At 38.7% G+C, this 22303-nt stretch overlaps 1 protein-coding gene across 1 annotated transcript in view; it reads left to right on the plus strand.

Annotated features, from left to right (window-relative positions):
- Pclo (piccolo presynaptic cytomatrix protein) overlaps positions 1 to 22303 on the plus strand; it is a 266676-nt gene that overhangs the window by 25048 nt on the left and 219325 nt on the right. The window contains 11 exon segments of the mRNA XM_038315454.1: positions 781 to 810; positions 812 to 1000; positions 1002 to 1031; positions 1034 to 1312; positions 1314 to 1379; positions 1382 to 1469; positions 1472 to 1680; positions 1682 to 1714; positions 1716 to 2069; positions 2071 to 2125; positions 2128 to 2171. Of these exon segments, the coding sequence (XP_038171382.1) occupies positions 781 to 810; positions 812 to 1000; positions 1002 to 1031; positions 1034 to 1312; positions 1314 to 1379; positions 1382 to 1469; positions 1472 to 1680; positions 1682 to 1714; positions 1716 to 2069; positions 2071 to 2125; positions 2128 to 2171 (1377 nt within the window).

Consider the following 22303-nt stretch of genomic DNA (forward strand, 5'->3'; position numbering starts at 1 on the left):
TGTTCCCAGTCAACGACATTTGAAATATGGGTGTGATTGTGCATATGTATACATATATGTATCTCTCTCACCTATGTACATTCCTCTTGCTCTCTCTCCCCCTTCTCTAGTTTAAACACACTCATATGCATCCTCTACTATCTGAAACACTTACCTTAAATATCTTGATAAAGTTTACAGGGAATCAACATTTTCTTTGCTAAATCATGCTATTTATGATAATCAAAGAGTTGCCCTAGAAAGTCTCTTTCCAGCTTACCTTGGTTATTTTCTTCCTCCCCCGTGTGACTATGCTGACTTGATGTAGAAGTGAAGATTGCTCTAACTTAAGAGATCAGCAATGTTTCATAAGTGTGACGAGCCTCCTCGGGTTTGTGTCCACTAAAACCTGGTGATGAGCCAGGAGCAGAAAAATACATGTTATCATATATTAATGGACTCTAAGAAGTTAAAATTTGTGGGTTTTATTACGTATTACTTTCTCTTTTCTTGTGGAACTAACCTGTCTGAACAAATCGTGTGGTGAAGAATACCCACGATGAGCACTGGAGGCAGAATAGAGTAAAATCATGCTGTGTTCCTCTATCTACTTCCTCTAAAACATAGTGTGCTTTAGTCTCTGCGATTCGTTATCTTCCATAAGTGAAATTTCGCATGTTTGATTAAAACGGTTATATTTGATCTTTGGAGTAAATGAGTTAATGGAAACATGCATGCTATTAAAACGTTGTGGTTTTTGGCAGTGTTATCTTAGTGACGATGCTTGTATGTTATTTCCAGATCAAAGAGTGGCTCTGTTTAAACTGTCAGACGCAGAAGAGCTCTAGGAGGTGAACTGGCTCCAATCCCATCTCACCCCAGCCCAGCCGAAGGCTGCCTCTGTACCTCCTGCAGCCGCGGCCAGCAAGCCCTGTACCATCACAGCCCGGCTTCCCCAAGAAGAACCTCCACCAAACAGAGGACAGCTCCAAAGCGTCATGAGTCGAAAAAGCCACCGCCGGCTGGTGAAGCAGCCAACCCTTCATGGACCTAACCCAGCTACAAAACCCCAAAGCCTCCAGTAGCAGAGGCCTTACAGGAGCCAGCCCCTCCCAAGGAGCCTTCTGCACCTCTACCTGAACAAGCCAAGGCACCTGTTGTAGATGTTAAACCAAAGCAGCCCAAGACCGCAGAGCCCCGCTCTGACGTTCAGTCTTCAGCGGCGGCAACAACAAGGCCTGATATTCTGAGCTCTCAGGTGCAGCCACAGGCTTCAAGGGCAAAACAGCCCTCTTTGAAAACAGGACTCTCGCCAAAACCTTCTCAAAGTTTCCCCACCAACAGGAGAAAAAAAACCACCTCATCTGCTTCTAAAGTCCATGCCTAGGCCTGCGTCAGACGCTCAAAAATTATTTCACATCCGGGCCCCAGTTCTGAGAGCAAGGATCCAAAACACGTTGATCCAACTCCCAGAAAGGAAGAGCCTAAGAAGCACAAACCAAGATGAGTCCTAAACCAGATGCCAAGCCAGTGCCAAAAAGGGTCACCGACACCTCTGGCCCACGACCTACCCCTAGTCAAGCTGCACCCCCCATCTCACCAGCCCCTACAAGCCTCAGGAGCAACCAAGGCGTTTCAGTTTGGAATCTGGGTAGTATCACCGACGCCCCCAAATCGCAACCCACAACTCCTCAAGAAACTTGTGACAGGGAAGCTGTTCGGGTTTGGAGCATCCAGTCTTTAGCCAAGCATCAAACTTAATTTCCACAGCAGGCCAGCCCGGACCTCATCCACAAACTGGGCCGGCAGCCCCAGGGAAGCAAGCCCCTACTCCATCACAGACTCCTGCCACTCCTAAACCCACAGGTCAGCTGCCACCACACCTGCAAAGGTGCCACCTGTGAGGAAGGAAACAAATGCTCCCGGCCGCTGAGAGCTTAGAGTCCAAACTCGGAGCAAGCTCCAGCAGCGAAGGAGGCTAGAAAAAAGACAAGAAGCCCCCACCCGGTAAGGTCAGCAAACCTCCACCCGCTGAGCCTGACAAGACCACCAAATCAGAGCCAACCTGTCCGCTCTGGCAAACTGAACTTCAACATAGGCTCCCAGGAGCCTCCCAACTTCAACACTTGTACAGAGTGCCAGAGTCAGTGTGCAATCTCTGTGATTTAACCCAACACACCCACTTGACGGAGGTAAGCAACACCTATATTACATATGGATGAGAATATATGTCAGTTTGTTCTGAATAGTTGGGAACCCAAATTTCTGAGCAATGAAATATGTTTCTACTGAAAAAGGAAATGAATATTGATAGCTTGGAAGAGGTTAAAATTGCCCTCCATCCACACACTGTTTATGAGTTTTTGATTTCTGTGCTTTTATGGGTTGTTACACAAAAAGTAAGAGATGGGCTGTGCTAGAAAATTAAAATGATAATGACCTCAGTATTTTATGAGTTAGAACCCATGCCAAGGCTCTTCCATTTCCATATGGAAGTCCACAAAAAAATTGTAATGCATAGTTGTCATTTCTACAACCCATTCTCTTGTCTTTAATTGCGGTGCATTGCTGAAATTCATCTTTGCCTTCCTTTGATCTCAGGATCTTGCTGTTCAGCCCAGGCTGGCTTGGAACCCACCATCCTTGCTTGAGCCTCTGGGTGCTGTCATGCTATGGCCTTTAATGCATTCCAAACAGAACTTTAGTGATTAGATTCATATACAATATAAATCAAACACTGTTAAAAAAAAAAAAAACCTTGTGTCAGTTAAGGGATATTGTCTAGTAAGGTTAGTAGTTTCTTGTGTGGTTTTAATTTTTCTCTATGTCTGTTGGGTGTGCTGTCTGCTGAGATAATAGAGTACATTTCTGGGAGCTGTGGAAGGCAAATGTCCTTCTGTGACCAGTGAGAAGACACTCTAATGAGTTGATGTCAAGAACACTCTCTCTACAACGTAAATAACGAAAATGCAGTTGGTGACTCTCTACCTGATCATATAGCTGGAGAAGAATGAGTGGATAAGAATTGGTATTGTGCCAAGGCAATATTAGAATCTTTGGATATAGGTCACTCAAGGGTCAAATGATCATTACTATGTTAGATAGATAAAACATTGCCTTAATAAATATTTCAAAATTAAAATAACTGTCCCTCACCTTATATCATTTTTATTATTTTTTTTACATTTATTTACTTAATTATTTTACTTCCTGGCTACAATTTCCCCTTTATCCTTTCCTCCTGGTCCTTCCCACCAACCTACCCAACAGTAGCCACTCCTCCTCCTCTGTTACTCTTCAGAAAAGGGCAGACCTGCAATGTATACCAACCAGCCATGGTAAATCAAGTTGCAGTGAGACTAGACAGCTCCTCTTTCATTAAGGCTGGACTAGGTAGGAGGAAAGGGTTCCAAACCAGAAACAGAGACAGAGACAGTCTCTGCTCCCATTGTTAGGAGTTCCACAGGAAGATGAAGCTACACACCTGTCACATATGTTCAGACGGCCTACGTCAGTCCCATGCAGGTTCCAGTCTTTGTGAACTGGAGCACGATTAATAAAAACTCAGAGACAGAAACTGGGGTTCAACCTGAAGATCAGAAAAGCAGAACAGCCAGCCACGGCCTCTTACCTCGACCTCAGTCCAAAACGGTGATCCTACCTCCAGGAATCTCAGAATGAGACTGTATCTGAGAGCTGTCTCCTCCCACTTTATACTCCTCTCTAGTCCTGGGATTAAAGGTGTGCACCATTACCATCTGGTTTCTATGGCAAGCTAGAGTGGCTACTGGGACTAAAAGTGTGTGTTATTGCTTCCTGGTCTGGAAGGCTGATCAGTGTGGCTGTTTTACTTTCCTGATCATCAGGCAAGCTTTATTTTTTAAAATACAAGTGAAATATCACTACAGTGAACTCCTATGGGCCTGGGTTAGTTGATTCTGTGGGTTTTCTTTTGAATGTCCTTGATTTCTCTGGCTCCTACAATCCTTTCTACCCCTCTTCTGCAGGCTTCCCAGAGCTCTAACTAATATTTGGCTGTAAGTCTGCATCTGTTTCCATCAGTTGCTGGGTGAAGCCTCTCTAATGATAATTGTGCTAGGCACCTATCTATGAGTATAGCAGAATATTATTTGGCATCATTACATTGACTTATTTCCTCCAGCCATGTTTGGTTGTATTCTAGGTCTCTGGGCCATGCAGCCTCTGGGCCCTGGAGCTCCAGGCAGTATCAGGGGTGGGTTTACTCCTGGCATAGGTTTCAAGATCTATCAGTTGTTGGTTGACCACTCTCTCAATCTTTAAACCACCCTTTCCCCAGCACATCCCATCAGCAAGCAAGACAGATCAAAGACAGGTCAAAGGTTATGTGACTGGGTTGGTCTCCCAGTCCCTCCACTCAGTGTCTTGACTGGTCACAGGAGATGTCCAGTTCAGGCTATGCATTTCTAGGAGTCTTAGCTGGGGTCATCTTGTAGATTCCTGGAGATGCTCCCAGAGCAGGCTTTTACCTGACTCTGAAATGCCCCCCTTTTCGGTAGTCTCGTTCAGTACTCTCCCCATCCATCCACTCTCCAACCTGATCCCTGATCACCCACTCATCTTGTTTATATCCCCACCTGCCCTCGGTCCACTCTTGAAATCTCGTCTATGTCCCCTTCCCAGTGAAAGCTGGGCTTCCACCTCCACCCCTGCCAACCCATCTTGATAATTGGTCTCTCTGGGTCTGTGGACTGTAACATAGTTATGCTTTACTTTATAGCTCATATTCACTTAGGCGTGAATACATACATGTTTGTCTTTCTGAGTCTGGGTTACCTCACTCAGGATGGTTTCTCTAGTTGCACCCATTTGCCTGCAAATTTCATGATGTCATTGATTTTAACAGCTGTGTAATATTCCGTTGTATAAATGTACCGCATTTTTTAAGATTTTTTTATTACACAGTGTTCTGCCTGCATTAATTTTGTGCATGCCAGAATAGGGCACCAGATCTCATTATAGTTGGTTGTGAGTCACCATGTGGTTGCTGGGAATTGAACTCAGAACTTCTGGAAGAGCAGCCGGTTCTCTTAACCTCTGAGCCATCTCTCCAGCCTGGCATTTTCTTTATCCATTCCTTGGTTGAGGGACATCTAGGTTTGTCCAGGTTCTGGCTATTATGAATAAAGCCGCTATGAACATAGTTGAGCAAGTACCTTGTGGTGGGATTGGGCATCCTTTGGGTAGATGTCCAAGAATAGTATTGCTGGGTTTCATGGTAGATTGATTCCTACTTTTCTGAGAAACTGTCACAGTTTTCACTCCTACCAGCAATGGAGGAGTGTTCTCTTTGTCCCACAGCCTCTCTGGTATTAGCTGTCACTTGTGGTTTTGATCTTAGCCATTCTGACAAGTGTAAGATGGAATCTCAGAGTTGTTTTGATTTGCATTTCCTTGATGACTAAGGATGTTGAGTATTTTTTTTAAGTGTTTCTTGTCCATTTGAGATTTCTCTTTTGAGAACTTTCTATTTGGGCTTGTATCCCATTTTTAATTGGATTGTTTGGTATTTTGACACCTAGTTTCTTGAATTCTTTATTTGGAAACCAGCCAGTCAGTTTTGTGGTTGGTGAAAAATTTCTACCATCCTGAGGGTACTGATTTGTCCTGTGATGGTGTCGTTTGCCTTACAGAAGTTTTTCAATTTCATGAGGTCTCATTTATTAAGTGTTGATCTTAGTGTCTGTGCTACTGGTATTTAGGAAGTAGTCTCCTGTCCCAAATTCAAGGCAATTTCTCACTTTCTATTCTGTCAGGTTCAGTGGATCTGGATTAATGTTGAGGTCTTTGGTCCATTTGGTTTTGAGTTTCGTGCAGAATGATATATATGTCCATCACTTTTACACAAATCAAATCTACTGAAGGGCTCTTTCTACTGTGTCTGATCTTGTGAGTCAATCAAGCAGAGCTGAAAAGGTTTGGATGAGACATGTCAGAGAATCCTTAGAGTTGGTCTTATTATTTGGGCTCTGATTTTTTTAAAAAATAAATTTTGATTAAAATAAAATTACCTCACTTTCCCTTTTCCATTTCCTCCCTCAGCCTCTCCCAGGTTCAGGTAACCCCCCCTTCCAACCTTTCCTCAAACACAGGTAAATGGATGGACCTAGAAAGACTATCCAATTCTTTAATAAACAAGCATAGAACATTTTAGTTGCTCACTTTGAAAGCACAGGAGGTTGCCATGACTTTGCTAGCACCATGTGAAGGCACCTTCGCTGCAGGATTCAGCAGGTTTGTTTTCTCAGCTGTGATGAGCCTTGCTAATTAACATTCATCTTTCAAGGAAGATACATATTGTTTTCTCAGCCCTTTGTGAGTGTTAACTGTTCTTATTGCCTGCAAATTAACTCCAGTATAAATGTAAAACACAAAGCAAACTTTAATTTCCTCATAGTTTTAGAAGAGCATTTGTGTGTGTGTGTGTGTGTGTGTGTGTGTGTGTGTGCATTCATCCACAGTATAATTTTTGTTTTCCTAGTACAGCTGCATTTATCTAAGCTGTTAAAAAATTGTACCCTTTAATGAGGAGCCTTATGGTGTCAACACAATGCGTTTATTGAAATAGCTGTAAAGCAAAACAGCACTACTGAAAACAAAACTGTAATTTCTATATTTTCTTAACACAAACATGTATATAGAGCAAGAGAATGATTATGCCTTATAACACACATACAGTGTTGCATATATCTGTTTATATACACACCAATATTATTTGTTTATATACTAATGTGCGTTTACCACATTTGACCTATCATGATTATTAAAATTCTGTCATAGTTTGCAGTAGTGTTATGAGAATTCCTTGAGTACAGAGTCAGGAACTCTTCCTGGGCAATCCCTGGTATTTTGTATGTTGGTTAATCATGCCTTAAAGGGGTTAGAGTTTGGAAAGGAGATCATTTGAATAGATTACAAAATTAGCTAGCGTATGTGGAACTTTAATTTTGGATAACTTGAAGGAATAAGTTGTCTAAAGTTTTTAGATAGTTTAAGTAAAATCCTATTTTAAATATGGCCCAACAGTGTTGTTGGAGTTTCTGTCCCACCCAGTTCCTGTAATCGTTAAGTCCCAAAGAAATTACACAGAGAGTCTACATTAGTTATAAATTGATTGGCCCATTAGCTCAGGCTTCTTATTAACTCTTACAACTTATATTAGCCATTTATTTTTGTCTATGTTAGCCACATGGCTCAGTACCTTTTTTTAGCGAAGCAGTCACATCTTGCTTCTTCTGTGGCGGGCTCACAACTGCAGAGGAATGTGCTTCCTCCTTCCCAGAATTCTCCTGTTCTCATTGACCCACCTCTACTTCCTGTCTGGTTGTCCCACCTATACTTCCTGCCTGGCTACTGACCAATCAACATTTATTTAAAATATAATTGACAGAATATAGATCATTGTCCCACACCACAGCAGGATATAAAATATCAATCAATCTTCATATCATTGTGCTCTGCAGTAATTTCCTTGAGTTTAGAAGACTATGTTGCAGGGAAGAAGAAATTTGATATAGCAAAAATAACTAGTGTTCTTGCCCATGACTATGGTAAATAATTCATCCAGTTGGTATAAAGCCTTACCTCTGCTGTGGGTATAATCTATTGGATAGTGCAATATTAATGAAGTGAATGAAAGTTAGTCTTTTATTTTATGTTCAAATATTCATGTTATTTGTTATGCTTCCAAAGCTTTAGGGAAATGCCAGATGAGTTAGCTGAAAAGGTTTATGATACACTGTGTCTGCTTGTCTGTATGCCTTTATATACATACACCCAGCACATATGTATGTGTACTCTACTAGGTAGATTTATATGTGTCCAAATAGTTCTGAATATTTAAGCTTAATTTACAGCATGAGCTCACTGTTACTACTAAATCATTTTGTTTGTTTATTTGTTTTTCTCAATTGGGAAAGTGTTGACAGAGGTTTCTGTCCCACCTGGTCCCACAGCCATTCAGTCCCAAAGAAACACACAGAGGCCTATATTAATTATAAATTGGTTGGCATATTAGCTCAGGCTTTCTTATTAAACTAATTCTTACATCTTACATTAACCCAATAATTCTTGTCTGTATTAGGCATGTGGCTTGGTACCTTTTATCAGTGAGGTGTTCTCATCTTGTGTCCTCTGTGTCTGTATGATGACTGTAGACTGATCCTTTTCTCTTCCCAGAATTCTCCTGTTCTGGTCACCCCACCTATACTTCTTCCTAGCTACTGGCCAATCAGCATTTTATTAAACCAAATACAACTGACAGATCTTTACAGGGTATAAACCCATTGTCCCACAGCAGGAAAGCATGTACTTCTAATCTTCATTTAGTCTCTATGTTTTTAAGCTCTGTTTGTGGTATATTTTTCTTGTGATTCAGTGCTACTGTACTATTAGTTCAGAAAGAGTATTCACACTTATTCCTAAAGTACAAAGAAATGATGTTCCTTTGGATAGAGTCAGAGTTTTCCATTTATTTTCTAGCATGTGTAACTATGCTCCAAGTCTCTGTTTCTCTTATCCCGGTGACTGAGGCCAATGCTTTCCTTGCTGTTCCATACTGCCTTCCTTTTTTTTCTTTGCTCCCTCTGGCAGCGAAAGGACAGCCACTGTAGTTTTGTATTGGGAGCAACCAAAAGTATCCCACCTGCCCACCCCTTCTCACATATAGCTGTCCTAAGGCTTCCTGACCCTCTTGCACATCATCCCTCACTGGTCCTGGGGAGTGTCAAAGTCTTCCTTCCAGTGAACCCTGAGGTCTAGCCCGAGCTTTACTATTTGACTGTGTAATAGCCAGTTTTTATAAATGCTGCAATAATCTGTTAACCTCTAGTAACAAACACGGTTCTTTTAGTCTTAATTTTTGTCCAAGAAAAATGTGGTTTATCTTGGATGAAGTTTTAAAATTTGCAGTATATCTTCCAAAAAGAGCTGCAATGAACCAATCTGGAAAGATACTGAGCAAAACAGTCTAGGCTGGCAATGGCTTTCCCTTCTGAATTTTAGTAATTCTCATTTAGTTCAAATGCAAAATATGCCAAACTATCCTTTTTGTATTTATTTTTGTTGGGTTTTTTGCCTCTCTTTTCTGAAGTAACTTTTTATCATGAAAATAAGACAACATGAAATATATTTCTTCATGCTGAATGAAGTCGTAGAGTCATGATTTTGCTTTCTTAGCAAGCTGATTTTGCGTGGCCTAAATGGTGTAGAAATAGCTAGCATATATTTGTCACTAGGCAACAAATGAGCCTTTTGAGCTGATTAAGACCCAGTGGTGAGGCAGTGATCCTCTCAGTTCTTTCTCTTTAGCTGAGGTGGCTTCTGCATTTTGCATCACTTACAGCTGGTCTAGAAAAGAGGAAACACATTAGTTTAGCAATGCATAATATCTTTCATCCACATTCATCAACATTACTTAATACTGTAAAAAGCATATGCAGCACTAAAAACTGTTTTAAAGTATGTCTGTTGGTGCAGGTATGCACAAAAATTAAAAACTAAATGATCCCAGATCAATTATGAATAGAGGGCTCTACTAATAATCAGTTCCAGATGAAGCACATGGTAGAACTCTGTAGTCTGGGTTGGCATTTCTGATCTTTCTGACAGAGATCCCTAGTGCAACTTTTATAACATTTATAATGTGCTTATAGATGATAAAGTTACTTAATTTCAAAGATAAATTTGTTTTCTTTCTTGAATGACATTTTTTTCAATAGTCCAATACAGATCTAAAATTGAGGAATTTTGCTCAATTTTTAAGAAATTAATTTTTCCTTACAGTCCTCATTTTGGATGGATTCTGTAGGGTAGCTACATATCTCAGTGACCATGTAAGTCATTTAACACCTTTCATGTTGTCTAGATGAAGAAATATGAATTAATTCTGTGGGTTTATATTTCACTGTATATATTATACTTTTATTAGGGATTTAGGTTATTAGTTTATTCTAAATAAGCAAAATTTTATACATAAGAATTATATTTTGAATGCTTCTCAAGTAAAATTTGCTTGGAGTAAATAAAGAGCAAAGATCACAGTGTATCAAATTCTCTTGGAAGATATGAAAGCAGGTAGCATCTCCACCTCACCTCCTCCACTTACCTCCTCCACACACCTCCTCTACTTACCTCCACTCACTTCCTCTGCCCATCTCCATTCATCTCCTCCACTCATCTCCTCCACTCACCTCCTCCAATCACCTCCTCCGCTCACCCCCTCTGCTCACCTCCTCCATTCGCTTCCTCAAATCACCTCCTCCATTCATCTCCTCCACTCACCTCCACTCACCTCCTCCAATCACCTCCTCCATTCATCTCGTCCACTCACCTCTGCTCATGTCCTCCACTCATTTCCTCCACTCACCTCCTCTGCTCACCCCCTCTGCTCACCTCCTCCATTCGCTTCCTCCACTCACCTCCACTCAACTCTTCAAATCACTTCCTCCATTCATCTCTTCCACTCACCTCTGCTCATCTCTCCGCTCACCTCCTCCATTCATCTCCTCCACTGACGCATGAAATTTCTTGCTTAATCCAGAGTAACATATTATTTGACAACTTATTAAACAGCTTTCTTTTTCATCATTTCATTTACACAAAAATAAAATAATGAATTATTATAAAAGAAAATACAGAACTACAGTTCACAGGGATTTCTTTTTCACATAAACTCTCTGAACTTTAATTGTTTAAAACAGTAGCTATTTATCTAGAAGTCTAAAAATGTTACAAAAATGTTTGTCTTGATTACTATTTCTTTTTTATACTTTTATTTTAAACTTCAGATGTAGGATAAGTGTGACTGTGGTTCATTGAAAATTTTGTGTAGACAATGTTTGAAATGAACCTGATATCAACTGTTCCCTCATCTCATTACTTTCATAAATCAAGTGTTTTAATGCAAAATACATTGAGCTACACACTTTTCTTCCATAATTTTATGTGATAATTTAAGCCCTATTTTAGGAATTACAACCCCTACTCAAATGAAGCTAAAGACTGAACTGTAGTCCTAAAGACAGATGAAAATGAAAAGTACATTGTCTCTGATTGGCATCAGTCATTGAGCCAAGAGTAGGCTTCATAAACACTCTTATTCTTGGGTTTGGCTCTTACCCAACCACTTCAGCTTTCAGTGTTAATGGTAAAAAATTAGGATCATGGAAAATATGTAAAGTGTTGGTGCCTGAAGGAAAGTCGTTGATTCTATACTAAATATTTTATACATTCAGTACTAAAATTTTTCTACATTTATTTTATCTTCATTAAAAATCCTTGCTTTATGAAAGCTATAAACAAAATTAAGTATCAAAATTTGTGAAGCTCATGGTATCATATTCAAGCATACACCACTTTAGCAGAAAATACATACTGTAAGATTTACTGTATATCCTCTTACCTCATTGGATGTATATGTGGGAATATGCTTATATTCTCACATACATATATGCTTTGAAATCAATTTAGTAACCTTTTTTATAGACCAGCATTTGTGGGCATTGAAATTATTTGCCACATTATAGAAATATACCTAATCTAATGACAAAAATATTTTTGTCTTAAATATTAATAACTTAGTAGTTGATGGAAGTAATAGGCCAATGATGGTTATAAAGGTTATCCTTTTTTAAATTGAAAATAGATTCTTTTCCTACAATATATTCTGATTATGGTTTCAAATTGCATAGCTCCCTCCAGCTCCTCCTCACTTCCCCATCCACCTAAATCACACCCATTATTTCTCTCATGAGAATACTAACAGAATCTAATATAATAATAAGATAGTAATTATGATGAAGATAAATAATGATAAACAAACAAAGCAGAATAGGGTAAAAGAAATGCAGAGGTCTTCTTTTTAAATTCTGGAATTATATTTATATTTATTTTGAATGTTTTTCAGGTTTTTCAAATGACTTTTTTATATTTCCCAGTTATTTCTAGCTTACGATTTTAAAACTGAAAACTTATGGTCATAAGTTTCTGTGTGGAATGATGTTTTCAACATATCACATCACACTTCCTTCATCAGCCCAGAGTAATAGCAGTTTTTCTTTTGTGCTTCCTAAAAATAGGAGTGCTCTAGCAGAACCACACCCCAAGGAAATGCTAGGTAGAGTGTCCTGTTGATAGTATGCCTTTACACCGGCTGCACAGAGAGAATGCCTGTTAATAATTGTGTGTTTTCTCGGGCCTTATGACACTAGTCTTGTAATGTTCATTACCTGATACATATTCATTATTTCAACTACATTATGCAATACGTGAGTTTAAGAAAAGAATACCCTTTCTAAAATCACATTCATGCAAGATTGATTATGTAAAATTATGTAATGTTTGAGTCCCATATAATGGACTTACAGCAGTCTGAAGGGCTGCAGTGTCAACTGAGTCATGAAAACAAACAAATGATCATGTTTTGAGACTGCTTTTGAAAGAAATCCTCTATTTCAAAATTTCACTCATTTATCAGGTGCAAGGCCACTCATAGCCAATGTTCTTGTGATAATCAAATGCAATGTACACATGCTTATTAATATTCCAAATAGAACCAAATAGTATGCATGGAGAATAAATTACCACTACTTTTGTCTTTATGGAAAATGAAATTTAAAGATATATAGTCTCAGGATATGTGAAAAAACATACTCCTAGAATTAACAAAGTTTGAAAATGTTTCCAGTTTAATCCAATTTAGGGACATGGATTATATACATATACGCAGCTTACTGCTATCTGTGGTCTTGCAAGAAGGATATATTTTTAACCAAATATATCACATTTTGAAATTTTATTTGGCAGAATTCATTTTCTGGACGACACTTATTGGAAGATGCTGAGGCAGAGATATATTTCTGATATGTTTGCCAGTCTGGGAATACAGATTCTCTTTAGTTATCACCCCATGTGCAGTAAAACCATGAATGTTTCGAAACAGGAACAAAATGAATGGAGGGAAACTTCTTGATTAGATAAAGCAACATTGTTCCAAATGCTGTTATACATATACAGTATAGAAGGAGAAAAGAACTCCTCCTCAGACTATGTTCTATCATCTCACAGAAGCTTATCCTCGGCATCCTATGCTGCTCCCTTATCTTTTACTGTTGTACTGAATAGTTTAAATTCTCATGAGTAACTCTAAGAAAATATGGCCTGATGGTCAAAGACTCATAATCTTGAACTTAAACTGGATTCTGTTTATTGACCTCTTGAACAATATTGAGTGAGTCACTGCTCTATGAGAATCTTCAGGAAGGCAATGTGATCCTCTTTGATTGTGGTGTACTGCTCGAACATATAATGACCCTCAATAAACAATACAATCAACCATGACTTCAGAGTGTGTCTCTAAGCATAGAATCACCTAAATACTTTTTGTATAGGCACCAGTAGCATTGACTGGACAAATAGCATTATTAAATGTTAAATGTTGAAAACCTCATTTTCATATTCCTAAGATTCTTTCCTTTGCCTCCAGCTTCATAAGTTGTGTCATTCAGGGAACGCTCTCTTAGACGCATCGTAGTGACACTTCATATCCCATGCACTAGGTTAGATGCATCGTACTGACACTTCATATCCCATGCACTAGGTTAGACACATCGTAGTGACACTTCATATCCCATGCACTAGGTTGGGTTGGTCTTCTTTCCTGTGTCTCCTGAAGAGTAGTGTGACTCAGAGGTCATGTCTTTCACCTCTCAACAACACTTCCTGCTAAAGATGACCTCACTTTGGTCCCTCCTTTTCCTAGCATAGGGAACCCTCTATTGTTACTATTATCTTGGTTGCAGTAGTCAGCATTCAATACTTTACCTGGAAAAATACAGACCTTCAGGTCTCATTGCCCCCTCCTGCAAATTTTGATTATCGTGTTATACTTAATCTCTGAAGTTATTTCATCTTTTTTTCTTCATGGATCACTGTACATAATGATTTATAGTGGCCTACACTTTAATACTCTATGCCTCTCTACGTGTTCCTAATGCTTCCTTGCTTCATATTCACCTTTTCAAATTCATGTCAAATTTTACTTCCCTTGTTGCATGTTTCTTGCTTCTTCATAACATATCCAGTTCTTGTAAATTGATGATAATGTTCTCTCTGTTTTTGTGAACTCACAAGAATGTGCAACCTAGGATATATAAGTTAGTTTCTTTAAAAAAAAAAGTTTCATATAGTTAGTTTCTATCAAAATCTGTGTACATGATATGTGAGCAATGTACATTTGTTTGATAAAGGGAATTCATGAGCAATTTTGGTAAATAGAACATAGATTCAGCTTCATACTTTATGTTAATACCATTACAGCCAGAATTAGAAGCATGACTTGCTTATTTGACCTTATATTGACTACAAGGGTTTTAATTTTTTTTTACATTTTGTTAGTTGTTTGTTTGTTAACACATTTTGGGACATGCCATGACTCATTTAAGATCAGAGGACAACTTGCAGAATTTAGTCTTCTCCTTCAAGTATGTGGGTCCTGGAACTCAGGCTCAGTTTATCAGGCTTGGTGGCAAGTACCTTTACCCACCGAGCTATCTTATAGGCCTGACTACAAAGATCCTCAAAGCATTAGTGAAGTTGTTAGTAGCAACATGCATCTGTCAACATTTATTTTTAAGGCATGAAATAAGAAAAGTATATGATTTTTAGAGATACATTTTTACATATGTATAAATAGAAATTTATGTTTTAAAATTACTAGCCTAAATGTTATCTTACTGAAGTCTTCCCTGAATATCATATTTAGTAATAAAACCTCCCTCAGGATTTCTATAATGCAATCTTATCCTGATCTCTTTTCTTTTGTCCTTAGCATTTAGTATCATTTAAGAATCATGATGATTCATTTACAAATATATTATCTTTTAAAATATCTTTCAGTATCAGTGGGATACAAGATCCATGATTGTTAGATATTGTCTGTTCCAGGATATTATCACATAGTAGATGCTAATATGAACTTCTTAAAAGAAAGAATTAATCATATATAGTCATTACAGATATTGTATCTATCTAATAAAAACAAAAAATGATTGACCTCATATTTGATTACAGGCAAATATTTATTTCATCTACTTTTCAATCTAATTTTCCCTAGCATTTCAAAGGACAAAAAGAAAAGATACAGTATTTACCAAAAACTTTCTTCAAATAGATTCTTATTTTGAATTTGGGTGCATTGAGAATAGCAAGTCTTTTGTTATGACTGGGGCTTATATAATGTCACTGATTCATGAAAGAGATGTGGTCTTAGTGGTGTTATAAGAACAAAGTAAGCCGGGCGGTGGTGGCGCACGCCTTTAATCCCAGCACTCGGGAGGCAGAGGCAGGCGGATCTCTGTGAGTTCGAGACCAGCCTGGTCTACAAGAGCTAGTTCCAGGATAGGCTTCAAAGCTACAGAGAAACCCTGTCTCGAAAAACCAAAAAAAAAAAAAAAAAGAACAAAGTAGCAGAGGTGTTGCAATGGCAACACCTTTAGTACCCGATAGCCTGAGTTTCAAAAGTAGCCTAACCTAGCTATTTTTTTTTTTTTTTGGTACACATTCCTTATCCTGTAGAATTGGCCAGTGGATTCATGTTTAAAGGTAGTTTATGGCACTTGACAAAGCAAAATCACTGCTAACTTTGTTCATCAAAGCTGCCAGGTCTAGAAGACATATGGCATCAAGATCCACTCTTTTCTATACAGCCAAGATTGAAATTATTTTTTTTTCCTAACTGAAGAGTCACTTTTGAGATGAGTTGTTCTGGTTAACAAAGTAAGTTTTGTTGTTAAATGCCAAGTTGGGACCATTGACTCTGAGCTTGTAAACTTATTTTAGATTACCTTATAATGTGGCAAAAAAGAAATGGGACTTGAGTAGATGGAAACAGAGTCATTGCTATGCTTCTTCACCCCCGATGTCGACACTACTTCTATCTTTATTTATTTGATGATGAACTTGTCTCAATGATTGGGTCATTAATATGAATGTGTTCTTTACATATGAAAAGAACAAGGTATCTGTAAGGATCTGAAAAGAGTTTAATGGGAGAAATTTTATCATGGAATACTTAGAAAAGCCTTAGAAAACTGACAAGAGATTACCAAAAGAATGCACTGATGTGAGAAATATGAATGGCTGAATCCATATCTGATGTGCTCTTACGTTTATTTTCTTTCCAGACTTGTCAACAAGTCATGTCAATACTCTCTAAAAATTTCAGATTGAGGGTTTTATTATTATACCGATATTTTTACTAAATCATACTGACGTGTCAGAACTGTTTTATCTAGCTTCAGTTCTGAAGATAAACAAGTGAACATTGACTAATGAAAGTATATTTTTAGTCTCAGTGAAATGTAACCAGATTGGATAGGTGTTATTTGAGTTACACATGTAAACAATGATGCCATTTGAATATTTTACAATTCTAAAATTTATTTTTTGAAAATTTACAGAGGTATTTATTTTGATCATATCCACACCCCCAAATTCTCCTGGACCCTCTTCTGCCAGGCCCCTCCCAACTTAGTGATATTTATCCCTCTGAATCCAATTTTGATACCCTTGTTTGTGTAGGTTTACAGTGATCAGCTGGAGTATGGGGAACCTACATACGGGTATAAAGATGAGTATGTAGAATGTAGTGAGATACAGTATCATTTTAGCAAAATGATTAAGTTTTCCTCTAGGGTTAATGGCCTCTCCAGCTATGAGTTCTTTGTTAAGTTCATAGCACCAGGCATGGGGTCCCTCCTGTTGAAAGGGCCTTAAATCCAATCAGATCATTGATTATTCCAAAGCACCATTGCAACATTCAAAATATCTTGCCAGCAAAGTTTTTATTGTAATCTGCAGAATTTGCATCTGGGTGGGATCATTGATAACTTTTCTCTTTCAGCAGTCTGCATAGCACCTTCCACACTATGAAGACTAGTTAGCAGGGAGGAGACTTCCATGTTAGTACTAGTTGTTCACGGTGTGTCTGTGAGATCACTCCAAATAGTGTGAGCTATCGCCATTGCTCTTGGTTGGCAGTCATTACTTGAGGGTAAGACACTATTGCTGAAAATGCCATATACCTATGTCATAAAACTTGAAGAAATCATTTCAACTTTAAATGTAATATTAGTAATTTATCCTTAAAATGTTAATATTTAATGTAAGTAATTAAATATCATTTAATTCCCTGTAAGTTTTTGTTTTTTATTTCTTGAAACAAATTTTTACCTATTTAACAGCTTCAAACATGAAGTCACTCACATTTTGTAGATCATAAATCAAACCTAGATTGGGAGGGTTCTATAATTAGGGACTTTGGATAAGAATCAAAATCTAATTTCCATATGAACTCAGTAGCTTTGGTTGTAGGACTGAGTTACAGATTAGGGCTTCTGGAATTCTTTTCCTCATGTTTTTTCCACCTCGGAACAAATTAGGAAGCATTTTGCTCATATGAAATCATCAGATTATAGCTAATCTAATCAATAGATGACTGTTTTGATTTATACAAAAGTAAACTAATTAGTAACTTAATTATGACATGATATCCTATAATGTTTATAGTTCTACTCATATTCAATGGGAGAATTAAACAAAGTAAGGATTTTGGAAAGCAGAATTCTTGGGAATAATGGAAGCACATCCCAGCATCTGTGACTATAGCAGTGAAGTGATTGATTTATGAAGAAAAATTTTGGAAACAATCACTTAATTGACTTTTTCACAACGTGTATTAGTCTTTTTTCTGTTCCAAATAACTCAATACTACAAACTCTGTTAAAAAGAAAAGTCGCTAGTTTTTCTTTACAGTTCTGGTCCAATGTGAGGTGTTTAGTCAGCCTTCTTGCACAGTAAATCATGAGGTAGCAAAAGATATTATGTGAGACAGACAGGGACATATGCATGTGTTTGTTTGTGTATCTGACTCTCTGCCTACTTGGTGGTACTGCTATTTAAACATGTGGGCTCTATCTTGGTGATTATTCCTGAATTCTAATCACTTCCTCAAAGGTTAGCTTCTAGATATCATTGTCAATTTATGTTTCTTTTCTTAAAATTGATTTTATTGAGCTATATATTTTTCTACTTCCCTTCCTTTCTCCCCCCTTCCTCCCATGATCCCCATGCCCCCAATTTACTCAGGAGATCTTGTCTTTTCCTACTTCTATGTAGATTAGATCTATGTATGTCTCTCTTAGGATCCTCATTGTTGTCTAGGTTCTCTGGGATAGTGAATTGTAGGCTGGTTTTCTTTGCTTCATGTCTTAAAGCCACTGAAGAGTGAGTACATATGTTATTTGTCTTTCTGGGTCTAGTTTATCTCACTCAATATAATATTTTCAAAATCCACCCATTTGCCTGCAAATCTCAAGATGTCATTATTTTTTCCCACTGTGTAGTACTCCATTGTGTAAATGTCCCACATCTTCATTATCTATTCTTCAGTCAAGGAACATTTAGGTTGTTTTCAAGTTCTGGCTATGACAAACAATGCTACTCTTAACATAGTTGAGCATAGTTGTGGTGTAACTGAGCATCCTTTGGTATATAACCAAAAGTGGTATTGTTGAGTCTTGAGGTAGGTTGTTTCCTAATTTTCTGAGAAATTGCCACACTGATATCCAAAGGGACTGTACCAGTTTGCACTCCCAGGCAGCAATGGAGAATTTTTCCCTTTACCCCATATCCTCTCTAGCATAAGTTGTCATCAGTATTTTTGATCTTGATGATTCTCTTAGGTGTAAGATCATTCTCTTAACACATGAAAACTCAAATTTCAGGATATAGAAACAAATTTAATACTTGTAATTGATTGGCATGTTAATCAATTTATATAGAATTAATCAGTGTCAAATACCACAAGAAGGAGAACTGAGCCATGGCATCACCGGAAGGTCTCTTTATGGCATTGTCTTTCTCTTATGCCCCTTTACCTAAGTCTAATAAGAGACTATTCTCTTATCTTGGACAGTAAGAGGACAATATGGATTTATCATCAATACTTACCCTTATTTTGTATTTTTAACCCTCCTCAGAGTGCAGCATGGTGACATTAGAGGGTCAGGAATGCAAGCTCAGCTGTCTCACTCTGACCCTGTGGGGGTGCCAGCAGCTATGATGTCATCAAGGCTGGCACACTGGACCAGATGTCCCCAGAAGCCAGCAGGCTTCACCGTCCTCCTGTGAGAACATACAGACATACCCTCAACCCCATATTAAAACTGGGTTAGGTCCTTTCCATACTTCAGTGTAAGGGTGTTACCATTTTGCTTTAATGAAGGTAGCCCTGGTGCCATCATGCCAAAATCTATCTGTGGCAGATTGCTCATGGGAACCACATTCAAGAAGTTTAGAATAAAAAGGGCATGATGATTTGAGGCATTATGTGGCAACTGAGGGTATATTTCCCCCATTTTTATCTTTTGAATTTGTGTTTCCAAGGAGCCATGGACATGCTCCACAATTCTTTGTCCTTGAGATTATAAGGAATGCCTATTTTATGTTCAATATTCCATTGGAATCAAAATTGCTGAAATGCTTTACTAACATATCTGGGTCCATTATCTGTATTTATAATTTTAAAAATTCCTATATATGAAAAACACTTTAAGCAATAAGTTATCACATGCTTAGTGACTTCTCCAGTCTATGTGGAGGCCATTAAGAAACCTGAATATGTATCAATTGTCACATGCACATATCTTAATTTGCCAAACTCTGCAGTATGAGTAATATCCACTTTCCATAAATAATTAGAAAACAGGCCTTGAGGATTTACTTCCTGATGAGGTACAGGTAAAGATTGTGGGTGTATATCACATTGTTTAACAATCTGATAAGCAATTTGCTTGTTAATACAAATTGTTTCCTTAAACTTTTACTATTTTGATGACATAAAGCATGTGATGACTGAGCAAACTCAATCTGAGATAAAGTGATTAAGTTCTGTAGCAAATATACATGCTTTCCAAAGTTGATCATCATTAATATACTGTACCTGCTTTCTGTATTATATATTTTACATGTGTCTGTTCCTGTCTAGCAGCATCTGTAAGGTATCTAGTGGATTTGGGTCATTGCTCCCCTTACAAATTTCACTTAGTGGCTCAAAATCCTCCTTTAAATAATTGTAAATGGGAGCATAGCCACTGGATATCTCCCAGATAACTTCTGAAATAATTAAAAGTTTGTAAGCTATCTTTCTAATCCAAGCTACAAGACCTCTCAGTAGCTGACAGGCAACAATTTGCTCATTTACATTTTCACAGACACTTGGCGGGGTGGAGCAGAGGTGTGCTCCACTCTCTGCAACTTGATCATCCTGCTGGAGACCTGGGACGTGAGGCGCTGGTCCCTTATTGCCTGCTGTGCCTCAGTGGGATGCAGACCATGCTTTCCACAGTTCGGTAGTCCCACCACAGGCTAGCAGTGGCAGCAGCTGGCAAGCTTAACTGTGGCACAGGCTCCCAGGGGCCTGCCATTGCAGCCACTTTGAGACCACAGGCTTGACTGGCTAGGAACTTAGACAGGCAGAGCCATGCCATTTTTAGTACTTCCGCTTACCTATCTAAAATCTTGTAGTCACAGAATTAGGAGAATTTCTGCATCCTCTCCTCTGCTAAAAGCTATTGATCAACCCATAGAGGCTTGCCACTTTTTCAAATAATTGGGACAGCATGGAGTGCAGGCTTTTCAATGACTTCTAGAAATACTATATTCCTGCCCTGGGAGGCCTTTTGCTAGGTATGATAGGATCAACCCTTCCCTCATTCTCCTTGCCCAGCTCTTGATTAGGTAACAACCCTTGCTGAAACATCTGAGTAGCAATAACTGTGGGAGGGGATATAAATTTACCCCTATTCAGGTAATAATCTCTCAGCCCCACAGATTTACAGATAATTGAGGAACAGTGTATAGCCAACAAGTTCTTTCATGACCCTCTCCATCTCTCCAGTAAAGCTCATTGCTACTTTGCTCAGGATCTTGAGATTGTAACTGTGTAATAGTCCCCATTTTAGGCCACTTGGGGGCCATTGACTGGCAGTCATAACAGAAATATCTGCACAGATATCCAGAAGATCAGAAAAACTTTTCCCATCTATAAGTAAAGTGAGCTCTGGTTGCTGTGGACCTATGACTTGTAGTCAATAGGCACCCGATGAACCAAATCCAGTCTCTCCTCCCTTAATTTGATTTCTAGTTTGCACCTTAGGAAATAAAATTAATTGTGCAAGCCTCTGTCTGGTCTGTCTTCACCACAGAAACTTCATTTGGTGAGTGAGTCATAGCCTTGATTTCTCTGTTGGGAGAGAACATCTTTAACTGTCTTTCCCTGTAAGGTAGCAGCTAGAGCTAGTTCCTGTGTCTATGAAGGGCCAATATCTGAACAAATCCAAATATAATAGGAGATGTCATCTTACTAAAAGGCTTTAAAGCAGCTTTACATATTACGTTAGCTTTCTCAGGTGTGTGGCTCCCTGAGGCTGTCATCTGCAGCTGTCTGCTTGGTTAGGACAACTACCTGCATTCTCCACCTCTTGGCAGTCCTGCCAAGAACTGGGGAACATGGCCAGGCTGTGTGTCCATGCTTCCTTCATTGCTCTGCCCACTCAGCAGCTCAGCAGCGGTAACAGCTGTGGCTTAGGTGAGACCACACCTTTGCTTTCTCAAGTCCTGGGGCAGTCTAGAGGCGGTGGTGGCCATGCCACCAGAACGGGGGAGAGAGCAGAATATTGGCACTCTCTACAAACTATAAAAATCTCTGCATTTGGCTGTCCCTTCCCAGCTTGCACCCAGAATCCCCCCCCCCATCCTCCCGTCTTTGGGGCCACAAAATCCCACAGCTCAGCCTGTTTGGGCGCCGAAGACCTGGAATTGAGTGCACCCAGGCCGGTGGGAGGTCCCCTCCTTCATTAGCCTGCCTGCAGCAAGGTAGGCCCTTTGTCACTGAGCTGCTTGACCTGCAAGGAGACCTGACTGTTAATTCACTGGTGTTTAATATCAGGAATTGTTTGCCTGAAAATAATGGATTCCACAGTTTGCATCCATGTGCATATGTGTGTGTGCACATATGTGTGTGTTTTTATTTGGTTATATTTTTCTTTTTTTCCTTTTAGGATATGTTGTATTTTGTTTTCTAGATTTTATGTGTTTTGTTGTTGTACTGGATTATGGTTTGCTTTATGAGCAAGAACTTAAAGTTAGGTGGGTAGGGAGAAGGAGAGGATCTGGAGGAACTTGGAGGAGTGGAAGAAATGAACAAAATATATTTATATTTAAAAAA

Source organism: Arvicola amphibius, chromosome 18, assembly GCF_903992535.2.
Source record: "Arvicola amphibius chromosome 18, mArvAmp1.2, whole genome shotgun sequence".
NCBI lineage: Eukaryota > Metazoa > Chordata > Mammalia > Rodentia > Cricetidae > Arvicola > Arvicola amphibius.